The sequence below is a fragment of the Pituophis catenifer genome, unplaced genomic scaffold (assembly GCF_029215685.1).
Source record: "Pituophis catenifer annectens isolate HBS135680 unplaced genomic scaffold, rPitCat1.0.hap2 SCAF_1, whole genome shotgun sequence".
Lineage (NCBI taxonomy): Eukaryota > Metazoa > Chordata > Lepidosauria > Squamata > Colubridae > Pituophis > Pituophis catenifer.
This window is the reverse complement of record NW_027256881.1, coordinates 298139310-298163408: the sequence shown is the minus strand read 5'-3', so window position 1 is coordinate 298163408 and position 24099 is coordinate 298139310. Positions and strand designations below refer to the sequence as shown.

The 24099-nt window shown below is 36.3% G+C and overlaps 1 protein-coding gene across 1 annotated transcript in view; it reads right to left on the bottom strand.

Annotated features, from left to right (window-relative positions):
• Positions 1-22223, bottom strand: part of TTLL5 (tubulin tyrosine ligase like 5) — a 141430-nt gene extending 119207 nt beyond the window's left edge. The window contains exons 1-11 of the mRNA XM_070940991.1: positions 22147-22223; positions 17520-17626; positions 16671-16753; positions 15374-15480; positions 14183-14313; positions 13130-13212; positions 11096-11165; positions 10657-10741; positions 4034-4135; positions 3728-3819; positions 1326-1433 (exon numbers count right to left, since the gene is read on the bottom strand). Coding sequence (XP_070797092.1) covers positions 1326-1433; positions 3728-3819; positions 4034-4135; positions 10657-10741; positions 11096-11165; positions 13130-13212; positions 14183-14313; positions 15374-15480; positions 16671-16753; positions 17520-17626; positions 22147-22223 — 1045 coding nt within the window. The remainder of the gene's footprint in view (positions 1-1325; positions 1434-3727; positions 3820-4033; positions 4136-10656; positions 10742-11095; positions 11166-13129; positions 13213-14182; positions 14314-15373; positions 15481-16670; positions 16754-17519; positions 17627-22146) is intronic.
• Between the last annotated feature and the right edge of the window lie 1876 nt (positions 22224-24099).

The window sequence follows — 24099 nt, the reverse complement described above, 5'->3', positions numbered from 1 at the left end:
TCAAAAAAACAAAAGAAGAGCTATTCTGCTTCCCATCTTCCAGGGATATATGGTTATTTAGTACAGTAAGAGAGACAGAATACCAGAATACCAAATTTATTCTTAATAAAATCCAGCCAGACATTCTGGTTTTATGTTTTACATTTGTACAGTATATTAAGGTCAGGGGTTGGCATGGTTTAGCTGAACTTGACCTAGTGCCTGCTTGCAAGCATATTGTGCCCCAATCTCTTACTGCAGTTCTGAAATGAATTGTATTGAACAAAGGCAGCCTCCTTTCTACTGTCCATTTTAAACTTCAGGGGCATCTAAAGATTCTATAGTCTCCAAGAAACCATCTTGCTTCCAGTACCAACTCTGGATAGGTTACATAAAGGCTTGTTTTAGCTCAAAATGCCCACCAGCACAGAAACATCTCCCAATCCACCACCCACCATCCACCTAACAAAATATATCAGAAGAAGGCAAGTCCTACTGGATGGGTATTCCCAAGTGCAGTATCTTAGCAGGTATACAATTCTCACAAGTACAATTCCTAGCAGTCTTCCCCTCCCAGTTCAGAATCAGAAAGGAAAGGCAATGATTTGGGGAAACAAATTTTAAGCATCTTCTCAGTATTGCAACTGGAATGGTAAGAAGGGTCACGTGAAATCATTGGGACAAGAAAAAAGCTTCTGGGTCATCATTTTCATCATAGACCCATGATGGTGAACCTATGGCAAGAGTGCCACAGGTGGCACGTGGAGCCATCTCTGCGGGCACACGAGCCAATGCCCAGGTCAGCTCCACCGCGTGCCGCACCCTCCCCACCCCCCGTTTTTGGTTCCAGGAAGCTTCAGGGAGGCCTACTAGCACCAAAAAGGGGGTCCCAGCTTTCAGCACTCGAGGGAAAAAAGTTTCACCATCACTGTCATAGACTATATTTATTTATTTATTTATTATTATTCAAAGTTCTATACTGCCCTTCTCCTTTCGGACTCATATCATATCCTTTCGGATATGAACGATAATGATGATAATGATAATAATAATCAAAATTGTCCAATATTGTCAATACATTGTACTGTAAGGAGACAATCCAAAACCCCCACAACCATTATCAATTCCAATTAGCAGACCCAGGGAAGGTTTGTTGACTCCAGAGTGCATCTCTGCTCTGCAAGTTCCAGAATGGTGGCAATGCAGAGATGAGTCTTCACTGAGATGGTGCCAATTCTGGGGAATGACATCCCCTCAGTGATACAAACTGATTATATTATATTGTGTACCAATGCATTCCCTGAATGTGACAAACAACAGAAAATGTAAAAATAAAGATGGTTTACCAAAGCAAACACCACGGTGTGGGATAAAGGCTTTACAGGCTGCTGCAATAGCCAATTCAGCTGAAATTACTGTCTTAATTATCAGTTCCTCCACGCTGGCCATCAAAGCTAAGATAAAAATGGGACAGAAAACAAAAGCAAGAATTTATTTATTTATTTATTTATTTATTATTCGTATTTCTATGCCGCCCACTCTCCGAGGACTCTGGGCGGCTTACACCAAAGACAGTATACTAAATAGCATATTGCCCCCAACAATCTGGGTCCTCATTTTACCCACCTCGGAAGGATGGAAGGCTGAGTGAGCCAGTGAGATTTGATCCGCTGATCTGCTGAACTAGCAGTCAGCTGAAGTAGCTGCAGTACTGCACTCTAACCACTGCGCCACCTCGACTCTGGTTAATATTTTAATAGTGAAAACAAAATTTAGCTTCAGATGCAAAATGATGTCCCCTGATCTTTACAATCACACAACATTTAACCCTTTTATTGGATGAGTTTGGCATATGTAGCATTTGTTTTGGTGACATTTGTCTGACTTTTCCATCTTGTTTATTCCTTTTATTGTACTTACTTACCTTATTCGAGTTGTAGTTCACTTTTTGTATTGCAAGCTGACTAAAATTGGTTTGAGTCAGGTGGTGTCAAAATCAAAACAACTAAACAAATTTGGAACTCTTTTTATTGATATGAAATATTTTATATGTCTTAAATAATTTTTATTTAAAAGATTCTGAAATGGTTTATAGAAATAAAACTTTGGTTTTATCAAATGTTTAAAGAAGGCATAACATCTTCTAGTTTGTTCCAAAAGTCTCTTCATGAAAAAATATTCCACAAGTTAAGCTTCTAACTTTTTCTAACTGTCAAATAGATTTTGCTCTATTTTTTGCTATGCTATCCATTAATTAGTGACCCTGAACACTGTAAGCTATTAAAAGAAAATATGACCCCAGATGACTGCCAGAAGAAAATTTTCTATGACAGTCTCTGTACATTCTATAAAGTAGAGGAAGGAAACATTGAGTGCTTGAATCTATTTGGGCTTTTGAGCTCTACCAGTTGGAGCGAATTGTCAAATTTGGTGCTGGTGGTAATTCAAGAGACTTCCACTTTGCAGTGGAATAACTTTGAGAACATGCTTATAAAAATTGATTTCATGATCCGAAGCAAACTTATGGTTCCCATATAAAAAGTACTTCTGGTCCTCTCTACAATGATCTTATTTACAACAAAAAGAAATATATTTCTTGCTATTCCTGGATTATCTACATTCAAAAACTCTCATGGATATTATTTATTATTATTTTATTTTATTAGATTTTTATACCACCCTTCTCCCACTGGACTCAGGGCGGTGAACAGCCAAGAATAAAAACATCACATACAAAATTTAAAATTTTAAAAAGAATTAAACAAATTTTGGCCCAATAAATTTAAAACACCCCAATTAAAATCAATATACTGAAGGTTCTTCAAAGTTATCTTTGGTTTAAGATCAAATACCCATCCTTCAGTCTTATGACATTCTTTCCCACATAGATATCACAGAAACTGAATCTTCAACATTCTCTTTCATACATTTCCATTTCATATGAGTTCACAAGCATGTTTAAAAAATTTCATCTTAATTAACTGGTCTTAAGTAGACATAGGGTTAATTCATACTTAGATGTGCCAATAAAAGTCACATTGATAAAGAATTTTTTAAAAAAAGATAATGAACAAGGACATATTTTGCTAGTCATGTCTTCTATCACCACTGATAACACTAAATGCTGCAAACTAATTATTTCAAAGACAGGTTGAAATTTCAGCTGTCAATTAACCATGCTATCAGTAAGCCAATCAAATGTGAAGAACATAAACTCCCTAGAGAATATAAAATTCTTGAATGAAAGGCATTCACTAAAGAAGTCGCTGTTCAAAGGAAAGTGCTGTTACAAAAGACAATTACCGTTCCAAAGAGAAACACATAGCAAAGAAAAATAAGAACATATCAAAAAGACATATTCAGAGAAAAATAAGAGATTATTGTCCAGAAGAAGTACAGTAGTCAAAGAACTGTTAGGAACAGTTTCAGATAATCAGATAATTAAATCTACTAATATTTATGAAGAACAGCCAGTTTGGTACAATAGTTAAGGTACCAGGGTAGAAATTTATAACCGGGAGATTATAAATTCTAGTCCCATTTTAGGTACAAAGGCCAACTGGATGACTTTGAGCCAGTCAGTTTAGGAAGCAAGCAGAGGCAAACTACTCCTGAAAATGTTACTAAGAAAACTGTAGAGACTTGTCTAGGTGCCAAGGATCAACGCTGTCCTCAAAAGGACAAAAAAATAAAAATGAAAATGTGTTCTAAAGATGATTCAAGGAAACAGTAATAGATATTTGCTCACCAGTTGTATCTTTTCCTTCTTGTTTCAAGTATCTCAGCATTGCACTCATACTCCATTTGTTTCCATAATCCTCTACTTCAGGATCATCACAACTAAAACATAAGAAATACCTTTTAACCTGACCACCCGTGATGGAATTCTACGTCCAAATTCTGCTTGGTTAATTTATATTTTCATATATTGTTTGATTGCACTTAATAACCACTTTAAGGCACTTTTGTTTTAACACAATACAAAAGAATAAAATATAGAAACAGACATTTATTTCCAATTCAGGCTCAAGAACTCTTAAAGAAATCTAAGTACCTGACATAGTCACCACTCTTCTTGTTGACACTATAATTTGTAAGATGCATGAATTGGTTTTTAATATTCTTTGATCCCTGGTCATATCTCACAGTTGCAAACCTACAAAACAAAAATGGACATAACAATCTTTAATCAAAATAAAATTGACCATTTTTTTCAGCGGACGTTTCTGAGTTAGCTTCAAAGGTAGCCTGATGTAGACCATGCTGAAGTAATCTACACATGAAATGAGAAGATCATAAATCACATTTGTCAGGGCATTCTGGTCCAAAAAAGCCTACAACTCCTGAGCCAGCTGAAGCAGAGGTCCTTCCTGGCCACAGCTTCCAGCAGGAGATGCAAATGCATGAGGATCGTCACCATCACCAAATCTCAAATTTTCAGGTCAAGCATGACAGAGTCAAAACTGGAACTAAAATAAAGCCAGACCAATCACCAACAAATAGCAACTCCACCTTGCAGGGATTTCATCTATTATATGATATCTCTCATCAGTGTAGTACAGTGGTTAATGTACTAAAGTAGGAGTTGGAATACTCAGGTTCTAACCCTCCCTTTGGCATGGAAGTCAGTTTGGTGACCTTGGGCCAGTCATTTCCTCTTAGTTCAGATGAGCATCAGACTCTGCAATAAGTCAGCTGAAAAACAAAAACCCGCATCATATATCAACAGCTTCACTGGAAGAACTACAGAGAAGGCAATGCAAGCAGAACCTGTAACCAAGTGGGACAAATACTAAGTACTACTACTACGACAATAGGATGGTTGTTACCATTAGACATGAACTTTCAGCAGACTGAGTAATCTAAGCAACAGAAATCAAAACTCAAGAAGGAATTCCTTAAAACAAAAATAATGACCACTTTCTATTACTGACACAATAAGGCCATCTGTAAATTCTCATTCTCAGAGCATAAACATTTACTGCATTGTATTACAATCACCCCCTTAGCATGAAACAAGAAAAGCTTTATGCAGCACTATATTCAGTTAAATATATATCTACAGTTAAGTGGAGCCTGAAAACACATTTGCAACAGCTAACCTCTTTTTTGCTGTCTCTTCTCCTCTACCAAGTCAGAATGCTTTGTTTGCAGCCTTATTGAAGTGAGAAATATACATTCCACAATCAAGAGAAAACACTGAGGAGCAATAATTACTGCATAATTATTTTGTTCTGTTCAACCACAGGCAGGAATTACTGTTGAGTCATTCTCTGGTGACAAATTCTTATCTCAATGCAGGAAATGTTTCAAAATCACTTTTAGCAGTTAAATAAAATGAGGATGCACAGATTATAAATGAGCGACAGAATGTAAAGTTTATTGGGACACCAGAATATTATTCTGGCAACTGGATGGCTCAAAGTAGTAACATACTACTGTAAAATAAACGCTTTCCAGGACCTGGTAGTTTCCAATTCAAAGACATTTATGCTTCCCTTTTCTCCAATTTTGAATTCTGCCCCCCCTCCCCAAATCCTCTATTCTTAATCAGTCAGATCTGCCCCATCTCACAACCGTGTTTACTGTCTTGACTCCTCTTCCAAATTCCAACTATCATTCCAGCTTCCTTTCTTTCTCTTTTTAACCCATCAATCAAGGGTGTTCCTACATCTTCATAGTAAACCTGACACTCTGATCTTGGTGACCAACAGCTGCAGCCAGTTTAAGCCTAATGTAATTAATCTGCATTAGAAAGAAGTACAAAGGATTGCGGCTCAAAATGGATACATTTGCTATTTAAAAAGAAAAAGACGTTGATCATGGAACCTGTTGCTATTTCCCCACTTCCTAAGTTATCTCTGTTCCTAAAATATCAAGGGCCTGCCAGGCAGGGGTTACTGTGAGAAGGACTGGACTGCTGTAACAGACTCTGGCCACAATACAGCCTATGAGGTAATCTGAATTCCTTGGCTCACAGTAAGTACCTGAATTCTTTGAAAACCACAGGAATCCATAGAGAAAAGGTAAATATCTCCACGGAGCCAGAGCTAATTAACAAGCAGGGTAACGAAAGGAGAGGGCAGGAGGAGGCTCAAGAAAACAGGAAAGCCCAGTGTCAGATATGACAAGAGGCTGCTGCTGGCTCCTTCATTTCAGAATGTGAATGACTGTGCAGCCACATCCATTTTCCACCCACCCTCTCTCCTTCTCTGGGCCCCTCAGATGCACATTTGGTTTTCTGCTCAACCCGCTGTACTTCCACAAACAGCTCTGTGTTTTCTCTAGCTTACCACTAGCTTAACTGCAAGTGTTTGCTCAAAAGATACTAGGCCCCAAATTGCCACCACTTTAAAACTTTTTCTTAATGGATGAAATTTTCTCCTGATTCCAAACAAAGAAAAGCTGATTTTAAGCCTGAAAATAATCAACCTTGTGCCTGACTGCCCCCTGCTGGGATACTATTTTTGTGTAAAGCTTGCATATCCTCCAAAACAAACTTAAAATAGGCTGATTGCAACTAGGGTAAATATAAATATTTATTTAAGAAAGCAGCAGTAACACCCACTTTCCAAAGATATATATATTTTACAAGATTGACATGTCCAAATTTTATGTGATTTTATCTGGCTGAAAGCTGAAGGACCAAGAGCATTGTTAATTATGCTCTTAATTAACTAATTAATTAACTTAATTAATATCAAATTGCGTATCTCAGTATTGGGATAAAACCAACTATGAGATGGCAGCAAAAAGTTTAATGCATCTTTTTGTTGCCAACAAATGATCATCTGGATTTTTGCAGCAAATACATGGTAGCTCTCTGAAATTATCTACTTTAATGTCAACTTTTGTAGATGATGTAGGGATAAAACAACATTTTCACAAATTAACCTCTCACTTTATATTACTAAATCTTATTTCTAAAGGACCAAGACAATGTATGAAACTTTTAAATTATTTCACCTAAATGAACAATGTGACAGAATTTATTCACAGCTACTTCTTAAATTCAGAGCAATAACATTATTATCCTTCCTTTCCTATTTACACTGGTTTATGAGTCTCAAAAGTATATGTCTGAAAGAAAGAGCAATATTTGTATAGTATGTAAGTGATTTGTGAAGTGTCTACAAAATGCATAGACTACAGGAACAACATAAAACGAACTAAGAGAAAGAAAGGCAGGAGGATAAATATAATTTAGCAGGCATTACTGAAACCTGTCATGACAAAATTCATGAGCAGAAGGCAAGGACTGAAGGGTACAAACTGGTCAAATGGAACAAGACCAGTGGCGGGTTGCTACCAGTTCGCCCCAGATCGGTCGAACCAGTAGCGGAGGCGGCGGGAGGCTCCATCCATCCGTACATCTCTACGCATGCGCAGAAGCATCGCGCACACCCACGAGCAAACCGGTAGCAAACAAAATTGAAACCCACTACTGAACAGGTCAGATGTGAAGGAAGAGTAGCATTATATCTGAAGGAAATGCATAGCTATACTAAGATGCAAGCATGAGAATCCATGTTTGTCAGGAGCACTTGGGTAAGAAATAATGGAAAACAACGATAGAAATGTGAAGTTTACTATATTCTGCCAGGACTGGCAGAACATCTGGATAATGCTCCCCTGGTCACATAATTTTCAGGGAGGAATCATTGTCATATTGGGAGACTACTTGGATATCTATTACTAGACCAACTCAGCAAAGACTGCAAGTTCCCAAAAATGCTGTTTCATTTTCCAGAAGATTTGGGGAAAAAAAATCCAAGAGGATCAGCTGGTTGAAAAGGAAAAAAAAAATGGGTACCTTGGGAAGATGTCATCATACAATCTTGAAATTCAAGATATTATAGAAACAGAAACTAAAATGTTGTATATGCACACTAGCTGAGCCAATTTCAACAAGTTTAGCGAGAATCCTATTGGCAGAAATCCTCAAGTCAAAGGAAGGATAGAAGTGTTCAAAAGGTCTAAAAAATAAGATACTGGAAGAACTATCATAAACCATTATAATGAGGAAAAAATATTTGAGGGAAGTTTGGAAACCACTGTGGATGCTTAGGGGATTTGGACTGAGCCAAGTTAAAAGGGAGATATACAGGAAATAAAGATAATGTAATCACCAAGTCTACCAAGAAATAGCTATTACCTAAAGAAAGTAAATCAAAAAGCCCCAAAGGAATTTAGTCTCACAAGTGAAGATAAAAGCAACAAAAACTGTTTTTTCTTGGCCATGACAGTTATAATAGAAAAAGTAAGAATAGGTCCAGTTTGAAAAAGCTGAAGTAAGGATAAAGATATAATTCCTCAACAAGTACCTTGAGTTTTCTCCTCAAAGGGAAACAAAATGCAAATGAACTGAAGCAAACAACTGTCACAGGAAAAAGCAAAAACACAAGATAAATAAAGAAATGGCTAGAAAGCACCTTGCTAACGTATGCAGGACCATAACAATTACACCCAAGAGTCTTTAAAAAACCTCACAAATATCACCCCTCAAAGTACCCTATTTCCCCAAAAATAAAACATCCCGATAATAAACCCAATCAGGTTTTTTGAGTGCATGGCAATAAGGCCAAGTGCTTATTTCAGGGTTCAAAAAAATATAAGACAGAGTCTTATTTTCGGGGAAACACGGTAGATATTATAAGCTCCTATTATAGTTTTTGAGAAATTATGAACACAATCCATAATTAAAGATTAAAGAAAGACAAACGGTTGTTTCTATCATCAAAAGGGACAAAAAAAGCACCTGGGTAACTACAGTATAGACTGCTCAGGCTGAAGCTGATACTGGGTAAAACTCTGAAACTAATTATTAAGCAGTTGGTTTGTGACCATATAGAAAATAACCCATTGCTTGGCAGAAGTCATTAAGAGTTTATCATTGTATATCAACTTGATTTCCTTTTTTGCAAAGTTAACAATTTAACTTTGGACCATGGAAATGTAATAAATTCAAGATATGACATAGTATATCTTGAATTCAGCAGAGCACTAGGCAAGATCTTCCATCAAATATTGATAGCAAAGATACAGTGGTTATAGAGCCGAGGTGGCACAGTGGTTAGAGTGCAGTACTGCAGGCTACTACAGCTGGCTGCCAGCTGCAGTTCGGCAGTTCAAATCTCACCAGCTCAAGGTTGACTCAACCTTCCATCCTTCTGAGGTGGGTAAAATGAGGAGCCAGATTGTTGGAGGTAATATGCTGACTCTGTAAAAACTGCTTAGAGAGGGCTATAAAGCGGTATATAAGTCTAAGTGCTATTGCTATCAAAACTGAATGAAGCATCATAAGAAATATCATCAATGACCCCACATCAAGCTGGATAAAAGTATCAAATGGCATACCATAGGGATCCATTCTTGGCTCTATACTGCATATTATATCTATGAATAGTAAGTTGGAAAACATTATCAAATTTATGCAAGATATAGATATAAGGAAGATAGCCAATTTCCTAGAGAAGATTTTCAGGATTCAGGAGGAATGTTGTTCAGAATTTCTTATTCTGGAACAGAGAGCAACAGTAAGATAAATTTCAACAGTCACAAATGCAACTTCCTACATTTAGATAGGAAAAATAAAGGCATGTGTGAAGGAGATGGGAGGTTTCTAAATTCAAGACAAACAGATAGACAGACAGACAGACAATAGACAGGATTGGTGGGAAAAGAGGAGGGGAATAATCCTTTGCAGCAGTACATTTTAAAAAATTACAGGCATTTTCATCTATCAGAAACTGAATATTCAAATATGATCCTATCCAAGTATAATATCAAGATCAAGAGAAGTCATCATTATCTTCTGTTCTGCACTCGGTAAACAGCATCCAGAACATTGTGTCCTGATTGGAGAAATCCATTTTAGAAAGGAAGTATGTCCAGAAAACAGTAATCAAGAAGATAAGGATTCCTAAAAGAACAATTTATGAAGAACAGCTGCAAGTACTGCAAATGTTTAGCTAGGATAAAAGGCAGCAGGAAGACAAGAAAGCTGAAAGGCTATCTTGATACCTGAAGTGCTATCATGTAGATGGTGGGACAAAACTGTTAGAGTGGTTCTATATGACAAGAATTAATTGTTCTAAGTGACAAAGAAGCAGATTTTTATCAGGAAAAAAAATCTTTATTTTAAGAGTTGTCCAACAATGGAGTAGACTGCCATGGAACAGAGATATTTAAATAGAAGCTAGGTAGCCATCTGTCTAAGATGCAGAAATAGAGACCGCTATTCTCCAGGATGTCTTCTAATTCTTACTTCTATAATTCTATAAAATTTGGGAAATGCAAAAATATCAGCAAGCAAAGAATCTTTAAAATTTGCTACTGTTACCAGAAACCAAGGACAGGAAAATATACTTCATATATTACTATATATATTCGAAATTTTTCCACCACTACTTGAATGCCAGTAGCTCAGCATTTAAAGAGTTAAATTCTCTGAGATGAAGGTAAAAGACTGAGTAACTCAAAGTAAGAGGTACTAACATATTTAGAAATTATTCTTCATAATTTTCCATTTTCAAAAGTTCAGAAGAACTATAAGATAAACCAGTCTCTTGCTGTTCCTAATTTATACATAAAAAGAAAGCTTATGACTCTTGCTCTGCCACTTCATACAGTAAGGCATTCATCTTATATATCATAAAACACAAAATCAAAACTTACCGAGCCAAACCTTCTTCATAGAGATAGATGACAAGGGGATCATAAGATGTCACCAAAACATAAAGCCGCACATCAAATTTGAAGTCTAAAAACAGGCACAACCATAATTAGTTGCCAGAAATTATTCAGAACGATGAATCTACTTACAGATAAGGTATAGAATTAGATATTTTCAAGGACCTGAGCACATTGTAAGCCGCCCTGAGTCTTCGGAGAAGGGCGGCATATAAATCAATTTTTTTTTTTAAAAAAAAAAGGACCATTTAATGGTCAAATGCCAGTAAATAGAAATATTTCCTGAGCTTGGATAACAATTATACAACATTTACTACAATAAAAACAAAATAGAAAACAGAACTGCTTTCTTATTATTCATTAACTCACTCTCAATTATCTTCAAATTTCTAAAAAAAACCAACAAATTTTAATATTAACTCACCATCTATGAGAAGTGGATTGTTGATGTAACGGGAGACCAGGATGTTTTCCTCGAGAGAAATTTGATTCGGCTACAGGATGAGATAGACAGTACAATGGAGTGAAGAACTGAAAAGTTGAATGCTGATTTCACTAAGTGCCTTTCACTAAGTACCTTTCTATAAATATTTATTGGATTAATAAACTCCATGATGAATCCTAATATTTTCTCTTTTTTTTTCAACTTTTCTACACCAAAAAGGACAATTACAATGTTGTTCTCTTAAAGTTCAGAAACATCCAAGATATCATGCACAGCATTATAATATAGAAGGATGAGCCCATTCCTCACTGGTTCTCACCATGCTCATCACACATAGATTGATATGGATCCAAGTAATATGCATAAACTTCAGATTATATATGAAAAAATATGAAGTTCATATGAAACTCCTTCCTTCCTTCCTTCCTTCCTTCCTTCCTTCCTTCCTTCCTTCCTTTTCGTTCACCGTTGAGTCAGTGTTAACTCCTGGCAATTGCCTGAACTAGTCTATGCAGTACTGTTGACAAGATTTCAGGAGTATTTTGCCATTACCTTGTTCCTAGGGCTGAGAGTGTATGACTGATCCAAAGTCACCCAGCAAACTTTGTGAATATATATATAATAACAATAAGAAAAAGTTGGCTCAAATATGATTTTCTATTGCAGCAGCCATCATTCCAAGAATCATGTGCAACAATAGGTCAAGTTAACTACAGTTACAAAAGTTTGTTTTTAGTAAGTATGACATACATACACAAAACATTCCCTAATTACAGAAAACTAAGTAAGCTTCCCTTAAGAATGTTTGAGAGTGTGCCCTACATGGAACAAATATGACATATTTGTGAATTTTGCAATCCTTGATGGAAAATGGTTTGAGAGCTTTTTCCAGGTTCTGACCTTTTGTTCACATATTACTTTTTCTTGAAGCAGATCTTGTCCAGCTTTGGAAAGATTTGCTTCATTCACTTGGCCAGCAGTTCTTTAATTCCATGGGAAACAGCCAGGCTGAGAAAAAGACCAGGCAAACTGACCCCTTCTAGATGAGATGGGGGGGGGGAGATTAATGACTCATAATTAATGACTCATAATCAAGTTTTATGTTATATCTATTCCAGGAATACCTATATGACTAGCTTCAGGATAGATATACAATATACCTTTTTTTTTTTTTTTTTTTTGCTTTTTAGTTGTGTAAGAGTCTTATTGGAGTTAGTTACTTTAGTATATTATATACCTAAATCCACCGCAATGTTCTTATGTGGTTGAATTTATTTTGCAAAATACTACCCTACCAGAATGATTATAGAAACCAAGTTGCTTATTCCATACTATTTATAAGGTATATAACTTCCAAAGTATCTTTAGTCAACAATCCACAGTCAGGATGCACAAAAACATACAAATTTCATATCTGAATGCAACCATCTGAGCATAATTTTATTTTTTTTCTTTAAAATTGTACTCGTGTCACTCTTACCCATTGAATACCTCCCAGAATACACTTTCATAAATTTCTCATATAATACACATATATGTTTAAAAACATTTGAATGCCAGCCTCATTTTCAGCTTCTCTTTTGTATACCTGACTTCTTTGGAGTGTAAAAGTATATTGGTCCAATTCCCACATCACATAAAGCCATAATGTGAGTTATTTGCTTTTAGATTACTGTAATATACAAAAACATCTATTGTGGCTTAACATGAAATATGAATAGAGTCATTATGCTATGTTCAGAGAACTATGGTTAAAAACCCTTGTTCAGAGTTAAGTAGGCTTAAATTTCTAGAAAAAATGGGAGTAGTCATTCATTTCCTCTTTTTAAGACTATAATTTTTACTGCAGATTTAAGCAAGTGACAGAACAGTAAATTGATTCAAAACTGCACATTAGTTTCTACTGCTAGCAGTCTTTCATATTTTGGCAGAGAAAATATACAGAATACAGGAGGCAGTGAGTCATCAAACAAGCCATATTTTGAAGTTGTTAGATTGTTTCTTAATGCTTACATTATTGATCAAATAGACACCCCGTCCCCTAGAAGAAGCGACTGGTTTTACTATCCAGGGTCCCCTGTCCTTTGAATAGGAAGCTAGTTGAGAGGGGGGGGGAAAGAAATATATACTTCAGTATTAAATTTTCTACAAAAATGTCATCAAACAATGATAGCTTTTTCAGTATTTTATTCAGTAGTTTATTAGTATATATCACTCAACCTTGTTTACCAATCAACCATTATCAATAGCTGAAACAGTGATGTTCTTTTTTTAAAAAAAATCATCTATTTCATATTCAGAATCTGGCCATAGACACAGACACATATAAACAATTCTATGAAGTCTGGAGATGGCTCAAGACTCTAACCTGCACCCTTTGAACAGGCACACAGTTTGTATTTCAAGATATCAATGTTTAGGACGCTAATACACTTCTGTTAGTGTGTGTCAAATACTATATTTACTTGAAAGTAAGGTATTTTATAAAGAAAAAGAAGCAGTAAGGAAAAACTAAGAACTCAACAAACATTTTTCCTAGGCTCAGCAAGTATTAAGTTTTGACCATTTTTATTCCCAGGTAAAAATGTTGAGGATTTAAATTCTGATTCTGTTATTATGAAATCCTGTCACTAATTATTCTGGTCTGAAGAGAAGAGCAAAAACCTGCTAATCCAACCCTTGTTTTGAAACATAGAAACATCGAAAACTGACAGCAGAAAAAGAACTAGTGGTACATTGAGTCTGTCCATTGAGGGTTTTTTCCATTTTTAATTTATTATTTAATCATTAGTTTTACTTTTTATTTATTTTTATTTTATTTTTTAATTTTTGTCAGATTGAAAAATAATTCATTAATAGGGAGCACTCTAGAAAACTGTGGAAAGCCCATTGTAAAAGGACTATCTGTGGACTCTAGACTTCTTTCAAGAATCCTCCCTCTCACCAAGATTCAATTTGACAAATATTAGATGACCCCTGTTACTTATTGCAGGGCATGATTGGTCTTAAATTTCCCATTCAGTTCTAGTTTTACTTATGAACTGGTAATCCAGGTCATGGACTTACTGCAAAACTCCTGATATTCAGCTGGAAGGATGAAGGTCTGAGGCAAAATATGGAAGGTCTTGAATCCATAAATCTGTTGCATTCGATTAATGTTCTTGTATAGTCTATCCTTCCGAGTTAATTCATATGACCTAAAGCCATGTAGATATAATTTGCTGGTGTCATGTTGTTTATGAGGATTTTTAAGAATTCACCATTACAATTAAACTTCCATTCTCCTGACTTCCTTTCAACAGACTTTGGATGCAACAGACAAAATTTTACTTCAGATTTCACCCCCAAAACACAATTATTTCTAAAGCATTCTGGACAATTAGAAGTAATTTGCAACAATTTACATTATGCAAATGATACAATTTGATACAATTACTTTGAAGCACTGACTTTGTAATTATGCAAATGTAAACCATTACCTCAATAATTTCAGATTTCACAAAATGTTGGATTTAACTGATATACTTTTTCCAAAAGTGGTGCTTTAAGTCAAAGGTTTACTGTATGATTTCATTCACAAGCTTTATGAATCATTTAATGCCTTAACATGACATTGTAATCATTTCGCTACTAAAAGCGTATGTACAACATCACTCTTCTATTCCCTCAGTTGAAATCACCTCTAAATAGAAATTGACAATCTTTTTTCAGTCAAGTATTACAGTCTTTCCAAGATAATCTTGGATTCAATGTGGACAGCCGCATTCTGTTACTCTTAAAATCTTCATTATCCCACACTCATCCTTTTGCCTGTTCAAATATACACATTCACACGTATTCTATCCAGCCTCTGTCTCATCATCTTATGCCTATCTTTAATGACTCATTGCCTTGTCAAATGCCTCCAAACCACCCACCTGAAGAGAACTGGGGATAGGTGAATGCCTACTCATGCTCAGAGCCATCAATAGCAACAACTGAAGTATAGAATGTTCCCATTCCTTTGGAATAAATCCCTGGATTCACGCATACATTTGTCCACCAGCCCCTCTTGTTACCTTCAAGGACATGAATATGCCAAATTTTTAGAGTTGCTTGTGCAAGGGAAAACAACTTGCAGTATCCCAAGATAAAGCTGGGCACTTGGAAGAAATGGAAATGGAAATGATCTGCAACTTTTGTCAGATAGAGTATCACTCTTCATAGAATGAGTCTCTGTTTTGTATCATAACATTCTCCTAAGACTCCACTTCTTACCTGGGAAAGTGATTCACTTTTTGAATATCCGTGAGAGTTCGCAGAACATAGGGTTTTAAATGTGACCCTGTCCACATAAGATTATATTCATTGCTGCTGGGATGTACCTGGGAAAAGACATGATTGAACATTTTAATAGATAACCAGCTGAATAACATTTTATTACCTCAGAATCTATACCTTGGACAGCATTCAGTTCAGAGAGAACAATTTCATTCATGCAACAGAACTTGTCAATTTCCTTTCCCTATTCACAAAGTGCTCTGAAGGGTCTTCCACCCAGAAGAAAGGAAATTATTAAAATGTTAACACTATCAGAAAAGCATAATCAACCAAAAGAATTCCACTGGATTCAAATAACTGTAGTAAAATAAATGATTATTAAAAAGTAAGGACAATCTGACTTCTAGTCCAGAAAAAATGCTGTCCACTTATGAACATTTACAGTTGTTACATGTTGATTTTAAGTTTGCTATATTGATGACAGACTGCACATATTCTTTGCAGAAGAAAAATATGTACAGTCATATCTGCAAATTGAGTTTCTTCAGGAATACTATAAGTGCACCAAGAACTTCAAGTAAAATCTCTCTTAAACACATTATACAAGAGAAATAAATACAATTTGTAGCATTACAATGCTAGACAAGATACCAAATTAAAGGAGAAAACACATTTTGCTTTTTGATTACTGCAATTTTCAGAGTATAAGATGCACTTTCCCCCCCCCCCTAAAAGGGGGTGAAAATTTAGGTGTGTCTTATACACCGAAGGTATGACACTGGCCCCCACCCTTTGGCCTCTGCCTCCCAGCAGTTATTATTATTATTATTAATTCAACTTATATACCGCCCTTCTCCCCAGGGGGACTCAGTTACCTCCTTGTATCAAGCAGCAAGAAAAAACAGCTCCTTTCAGCTTCAGCACAGCCTAATTAGCACAAGTTGATTGGATCGGCCTCCTGACTCTCAGCTGTTTTGCTCTCAGCTGAGAGCAACAGGCCTCTGCTGCTTGCTGCGAGGAGGTAAATTGCTGGAGCATTTTTTCTTTCCTTGTGCTAATCAAGCTATGCTGAAAACGAAAATGAAAATAAAGCAGGCTGTTTGCTGCAACATGGCAAAATTGCTGGGAGGCAGAGGCAGATTTCTTTTTCTTGTTTTCCTCACCAAAAAAGGTAGGTGCGTCTTATACTCCGAAAAATATGGTAGCTTCAGATTACTCTGGACTCTGGTCCATAGTGAGCTTTTGGATTAAAAGCAGTGGAAAGCATGAAATTCACAAAAATTAATAAACATACCTCCCGAAATCCATGAGCTGACAGAATGCTGCGCACCAAGCGACTGTCCGTTCTCACAATTTTAAAAGACAAGTGATAGCGCTCTGGAAACAGAATACAGAATTATTATATAAATTCTACCATAATATATTTTACCAGTTGCAAAAAGGGAGAGATTTTCTCAGAACACTTTCTCGTTTATTCTATTCTGCATAAGAGCCATACAATAGACCAACCTATAGCCTTCCCTTATGTATGTACATTTATTTATATGTTTCATTGGGAGACAGGGTTCTCTATTCACATGAATGCATTAATGTAAATAAAGAGATATGAATTATTCAACTATATTAAAGATGTATGCAGTCCCTGTGTCTTTTAAATTATGGCATGTGGCAGATACATGCATGCAGACATGTATACTGTATACAAGTGGGTTACATGGGACAAAAAGTTTGGTTAAAAAGTTTGAAAAGCTGAACACTGTGCAGATGTTTTGTATTTATGTTCTTTTTTCTTTTGGTTATCTTAAATTTAAAGCCAACATTTCAGGGAAATATAGCATACGAAAGAAAGATTCTTAACCCTTACAAGCTTTAGACGAAGTGCAATACTGTATTTTTAGTTCTTATAACTTTCAGTGGTTACATAAAGAATACTCTTTAAAATTTCTTCTCTTAAAGAAGTCTTAAAATCATAGCAAGTTTTTAATTTTAGAAGACGTAATACATTTATATTTGAAAACTCTAGCTCAATATATTAAAAAAAACTCTGTAAAACAGATTATCAGTATGCCAAGTAAATCTTGTCTTTCAATATTTTTTTAATCTACTCTAGGTGGTGTAGGTACTTGAGAAAAACAAGATTTACCTCCAATCAAGCGGATGTAACTGTCCTTGGTTAGAATAGCTTCAGCATGAAATACCATGATTGGAATCCTCCTGAATCCACCTGTCCACATGATACATGGGTGCTCCCTAAAAAAAAGAAAACCTTTTTAACAGATAAGAAATAACTACCTTAATTATATATACACAACCTCATTTCAGAAGACAAGTAGTCTTCAAGTCTTCAAATATTTAGGCATTATCTTTAATTCAGACACTTTTTTTTTATTACCAATATTATTTTTTCTCCATCCAAGATTAAGAATTCTTGTCTGGGAAAGAGCTTTTTCTTCTTTTTAACATAGTATTAGAATAAATATATAGGACAGACACTTACATTTTCCTCATATAGTTCTTTGTAAATCAGGACAAAATCTCTGTATGTATTGTGGCAACGTATACTACAGCAACGCCTCAGCAAGCATCTTGTTGCTGGGCTACTATTAAGCCTCACCCGAATGCAGAAATGTTGAGAATTGCCCAGACAGCACATAGCAAAGCATATGGCTAATATATATTACACACCCACACACAACTTTCCACATGTACTTAACATTTTTTTCTCTTAATATTAAAAACTGAAAATTAAAATTCAACAGTATCCTTTGGGGATTTCTGGTGAATTCATCAGGGGTGTTGTAAGTCATGTACCACTACATTAATAAAAACTGCTTCTTCCAGAGAATTAGATTCTTTTTCCTCTTATCTTCTGACCCTCTAAGAGCAAATCTGGGAGGTTGGTGGATTGCCTGTTGAAGATTCACAGTATGCCCAGAAAAACAGGGAAAAGTGAGCCCAGCTAAGTTCTATCTTATAAGCTATTAAACACTTCCTATGTTATATGAACATACCAAATTTAACACACATATGGAAAAAATTATTATCTAGCATCTTCCACTGTTATATCATTAGCAGAAAAGTCAATAAGAGATAGGAACAATCCTCCCTCAAAGCAATGCATGATTCAGGACAATAATGAAACAAACAAAATGTTAAAAAGTTATGGTATTTATGTAGTTTCTTACCAAACAATCTAAATTATATTAAAGTAACCAAAATATCTTTACAATCTCTAAGGGATGTCACAACTTTTGAGCATCCCAATGTTTGGAAATTGAAAGTTGAAAAATTTGACACACCCTAACAATACATGTTCAATCATAACATTTCTCTTTATGCAACAATATGTACAGGTAATGCTCGACTTACAACAGTTCATTCCGTGACCATTCAAAGTTAAAATGGCACTGAAAAAGTGACTTATGACCGTTTTTCATACTTACGATCATTGCAGTATCCCCATGGTCATGGGATCAAAATTCAGATGTCTGGTAACTGATTCATATTTATGATGGTTACAGTGTCCTGGGATCATGTGATCACCTTTTGCAACCTTCTGACAAGCAAAGTCAATGGGGAAGCCAGATTTACTTAACAACTGTTACTAAATTACCAACTGCAGTGATTCACTGAACAATTGTGGCAAGAAAGGTCGTAAAATGAGGCAAAACTCACTTAACAAATGGCTCACTTAGCAACATAAATTTTGGGCTCCATTGTGGTTGTAAGTCAAGAAATAATTGTACTCCCTTCAGAAATTAGGCAGAAAAAAAGTATTAAAAATATAAAAATTATTTCAGAGCTGCATCTTAATTCTACTATATATTTGCAAATATTGTGTAAAAATAGCAGTCAGAGCTGGTGGGCAGAGTTAAGCGCACCCTCAATTTAGAGTCCTTGCGTTCCCACAAACATTCCAAGTCCAACCCCTCCTGAATTCCATTGACACTTATCTGTCACCAACTTAGTGTTGAATTGTAGTTGACCAAATTCTTCTGTGTAGCCTTAAATAAAACTTCTATGATGCAAATTTATAAATAGTCCTGATTCTTTGCACCTGACACTATCCCTCCAAATTTTATTTATTTACTTAAAAGATTTGTATGGACACACATCTTAACCTCTGGTAAGCCCACAGTAGCAATAAAATCCAGTAACCATAAAACAATCATAATATCATAATATCATTGAACAAAAACTAAAACCTGATGCCTTAATCCTCCCTTTAGGATGGTCCCACAGCAAGCTCTAATTACCCTCATTCCATTCCCTCTATTCCAATCTACCCTATTCCTCAGTAAAAATCAAGACTTGGTGATCTTCCAAAAGGCTAAAAGCCTGTTGAATTACCTGGAGCAGCCACAGAAAAGGCACACTTCTGAGATCCCACTAAGTGGCAGGATTTCAGAGAAGGGATCTGATCTGGTGGGATGAGCAGATATTCTTAGGGAGAGGCAGTCTCACAATAACCAGGTCCTGTGCTGGTAATAACCAGCATCTTGAATTATGTTGGAAAGAACCTGGGAATCAGGGCAGCTCACACAATAAAAATGTAATTGGGGCAAACCTAGGAACATCTGATACTATGCACACTGCTGCATTTTGGACCAGCTGTAACTTCCAACTGATTTTGAAGGTCAGCCCCAGGTAGAATGCATTGCAGTACAGTTAGTCTTCAGTTTATGGCCATATTGGGACCAAAACCTACATCATTAAGCAATGCAGTGGAGTGTAATCATCACATGACCATACCCGTTTTATGGTATGGCCATTAAACGAATCCAGCTGTAAAAAATTACATACCTCTTATTTTTATTTATTTTTGGGGGGAAGTTAGCCCCAATTTTCCTACATAAGCTATGGGCCCTTTTAGAACAAGGCATAAGGTGATTGAAAGAAGATAATTGTAGATTTGCTGTATTAGAATCACAAGATAGCAATAAATAATTGTAACTGAAATTCACTATAAAGGCTATAAATGTTCTAGATCTTACAAAAGGAAGAGTATTTCATATGTAAGTCAACCCATATGCTTATAGATAATCCTGTAATCAATACTTAACAGCTTAGTTTATTATTACTTATGACACAGATGCATTGCAGCTCCTAAAAATGCTTGGGTGGAGTCTTCAGAGAACTCCTCCCAAAAGTTGGAACCAAACCAAACCATAAAGTTATAGAGAGAAAGGAAATGATTAAAGACTACAGAGAACCCTTATCAACTGATTGTCATAAAGTAGAACATAATATAGTGAAAATTCAACAAATGTTAAATAGGGAGTAAATAGTTTGAATATTTATTGATGTCAGTAATTCTATCAATGAAACAAAATTCCAAGTATTTATATTCATAAATTTATGTTTAAGGATATTATTACTTTAAAAACAACATGTAAATATTGACATTAGGGCTACAAGTGGTTTAACAATAATTTAACATCTGCTAGGGTCATCTATATGATATATAAATTAGTATACATTGATGAAGAATTGGGACAGGTTAACCATGAGAAGACAAGACTGTGAAAGTGTATGTTTTAAATACCTTGAATTATGTCATTCAGAAGATCAAGAGCTTTGTAATAAGTAATTCAATGGTAGAAGCAGTTATCCAAAAAAGTAGGAATCTCCCTTCACTGAAAGTGTTCAAGCAAGGATAAAACTGCCATCTGTCAGGGATGCTTTAATTAAGATTCCTGTACTGAGTAAAGGATTAGACCCAATGGCCTAAAGATCCCTTTCCAGTTCTCTTCTATCATCTGTATTATCCCATTTGTATTCAAGTTTGAATATAAAATTGTAAAAGTTTATAGACTGTTTCCTACCTTGGTCAAACTACAGTATAAGTGAAGGACAGTCTGCCAGTTTTCTATGGCAAGAGAAATTAATGGGTAGGAGAGAACTGATAAAAAAAAAGTCTGCTAAACCAAGCCATATTAGTAAACCTTTGCTTATAAACATAGCTTCCTGCAGGGGAACAAGAAGCAGACTTGTGTAAATAAAGACTTAATATCAAAGTAAGCTAATAAATAACCCTCAATGATAGGAAAGGACAACTTTTCACCAGGGACCGCAATTCAAACAACACAATGCATGTTTTGCACAAGGCCGAATTTCCAGCTAAAGGATCAAACAGATATGAAAGATCTCTGCTTGAGATCATGAAGAATCTAAGTTCTGACCTACATACTGGTACCATGATCATAGACAGTTTCATACATTTACACAATAGTCACATTTACGTTCCCTTGTAACCCACCAACCTACTTCCAGAATTACAAGGAAAAGTAGCCTGCACATACAAGTGATAAACGTATAGCGAGAACAATAATGTGCATTTAAATCTTTCCCCTAAAACTTTAATGTGTCTAGCTCCTCTATTAGTCTTCATATTGGTGCTAAAGTTTGCAAGGATAAGCGTGCATTGATCAATTTTCCAGAGATTTGGAACCTGGATGTGTGTTTAATTGAACATACTTAAAACTACCTGCAGACCTTACTGTTTACTTTAAGACCATTAAAGGCATCTGGTTACCTAGGGTAACTAGGAACATGCATTATATATGAACCCTCACCCTAAGGATGAAGTTAATTCTCACTAATTCTGGCTGAATGCCCACAGCAGAATAAGGATAAGTGTGTAGCAGATATGAAGCTACACACTGAATATTCACACTAACTTCAAGCTTTCATGCTCATTTATTAAGAACATTAGACTTAAATTCCCATAGTAAATCTTACACAATATACAATTATAAATTTTAACTTACTCTGGCCCTTCCATTTCTTCCTCTTCCTCTGAAGATGAATCCGTTTCTTCCAAATCCCGAGCCATTCCAACTGGCATATCCTGTGTATGTTTTCACACAGTCCAGAAACAATGAACCCTTAATATTTTCACTGTAGAATCAGAAAATCTAACCAGTACTATATTCTATGAAGAAAATGAAAATTCAATTATCAGAGTAAATTGGAGATATACAATAATCAAGCTTCTTAGTACAAAGCCACATACAGTTTCCAGACATTTTATTTTAATTTCTAATTCAACCAGGGGCTATCACTGTAGTAGATGGATGACTTTGGGCCAGTCACTCTCTCTCTGCCCAACCCACCTCAAAGGTTTGTTGTTGTGGGGAAAATAGGAGTATGAAGGTATCTTGGATATATTCACTACCTTAAGCTATTTGTAAAAACAATACAGGGTAAATTTTTAAAAAGATACTCATTTATTTGAATTCTAGAGCCACCTATCTCAACAAGTGATTCTGAGTGGCACACATCATAAAAACATAAAACAATTATATATAATCGCTGAGTAAAACTATTGTCATAATTGTTAATTCAGCCAAGAAAAGGGGCCCTTAAAACACTCAGATCAGGGCATATAGCCAGGCCTTACAAAGGGCCAACAAGGTTAGGATGATCCTAATCTCTGGAAAGGGGAATGCTCCAGTCCAGAGGGCAAGGGTTACAGCACGTCTCCTAATCCCTGCCAGATGATATTCCTTGGCTGGCAGGGCCGTAACATCCCCAATTCAATTATTTTAATAATTAGACCAGAAATGGCGTAAGGAAGGAGTGAAGAGCAATTGAAGTTCCTTTCCGCAATCATTCCATTCAGGTGAAAGGAAATCAAAATGGGAGAAGCAGCAGGAAAAGAAAAGAAAGAAAAGATGGAGAAAAGATTCCACCTTCTCTTCCCATCCACTTTCTTGCTGCACAAGGTTATAACAGTCTAGCTTTATATTTGGCACTGAATCGCATCTTAAGCTTGCCATCCTCTTAACAAATCTGAGTCATATATATAATCCAGCCGTAACGTAACAAAATATACCCATATCAGTGGAAAGTATACCCACGTGACCCACTGCATGAAATTGGATTATGTAAACCTAAAGCATACAGTATCAGAAACAGTTACTGCTAAGGAATCTTAAAAACCTTTGCTGGGTTCGGTCAATCAATCTTCTATGCCATAAAATAAAGAGATCCCTCCATACCTCAAAACTCCCCAGTATCAAAACGATTTTCAACCACCCTGTGTTAAAACCCTGCCTGCCCTTTCTGTGACTCCCGGGGATGCCGTTTCTGAGGGTTCAACAGCCACTTGCAATACTTTTTTCCGTTCAAGCACCGGTGTCGATTCGCAATCAAAACTTTTCTTTGCAGAATTTTGGGCAAAGAAACGAAAGTAAGGGAGGGAGGGAGAGGGCTGGGCCCGCGGCAGAAGACGGCACTGCCTCTTAGCGGGAAGAGGCGGCGATCTTTGCCGGAGGGCTCTCGCTGGTTTCGTGGTCTTGGGCGGGGGGGGGGAGAGAAATTATGCCGGAAAGCTCCGGAACCTGGAAAGCATTGCCTGAATTCCTTGAACTTTCCACGGTCGGTCCGCGAATTTCACGCCAGCTCCCTCCATCCCGTTGGATGCCGGTCATCTCTCTACCGTGAATGAAACGCTACCTTCCACCTGCGAGGCTCAACTTCTTGTCCAAGAAAGTTCTATGCATGCCGCAAAGGAGGCGCACTGTTCCCAAACTCCGCTCACGGCCATTACCTGCTGCTTCATCCTCTTTGGGGCCCGGCAAGTCGCGATTCCTCTAACTCAGCGCTTCCCCTGTTACTACAACAACCAACAGGCAACCGTCTCCCCCTTTACAGGAGACACATTTGCGCAAGCGCCAATTCTCGGCTCCCGCCGGTGCCCTTCTCCACACGCATGCGCG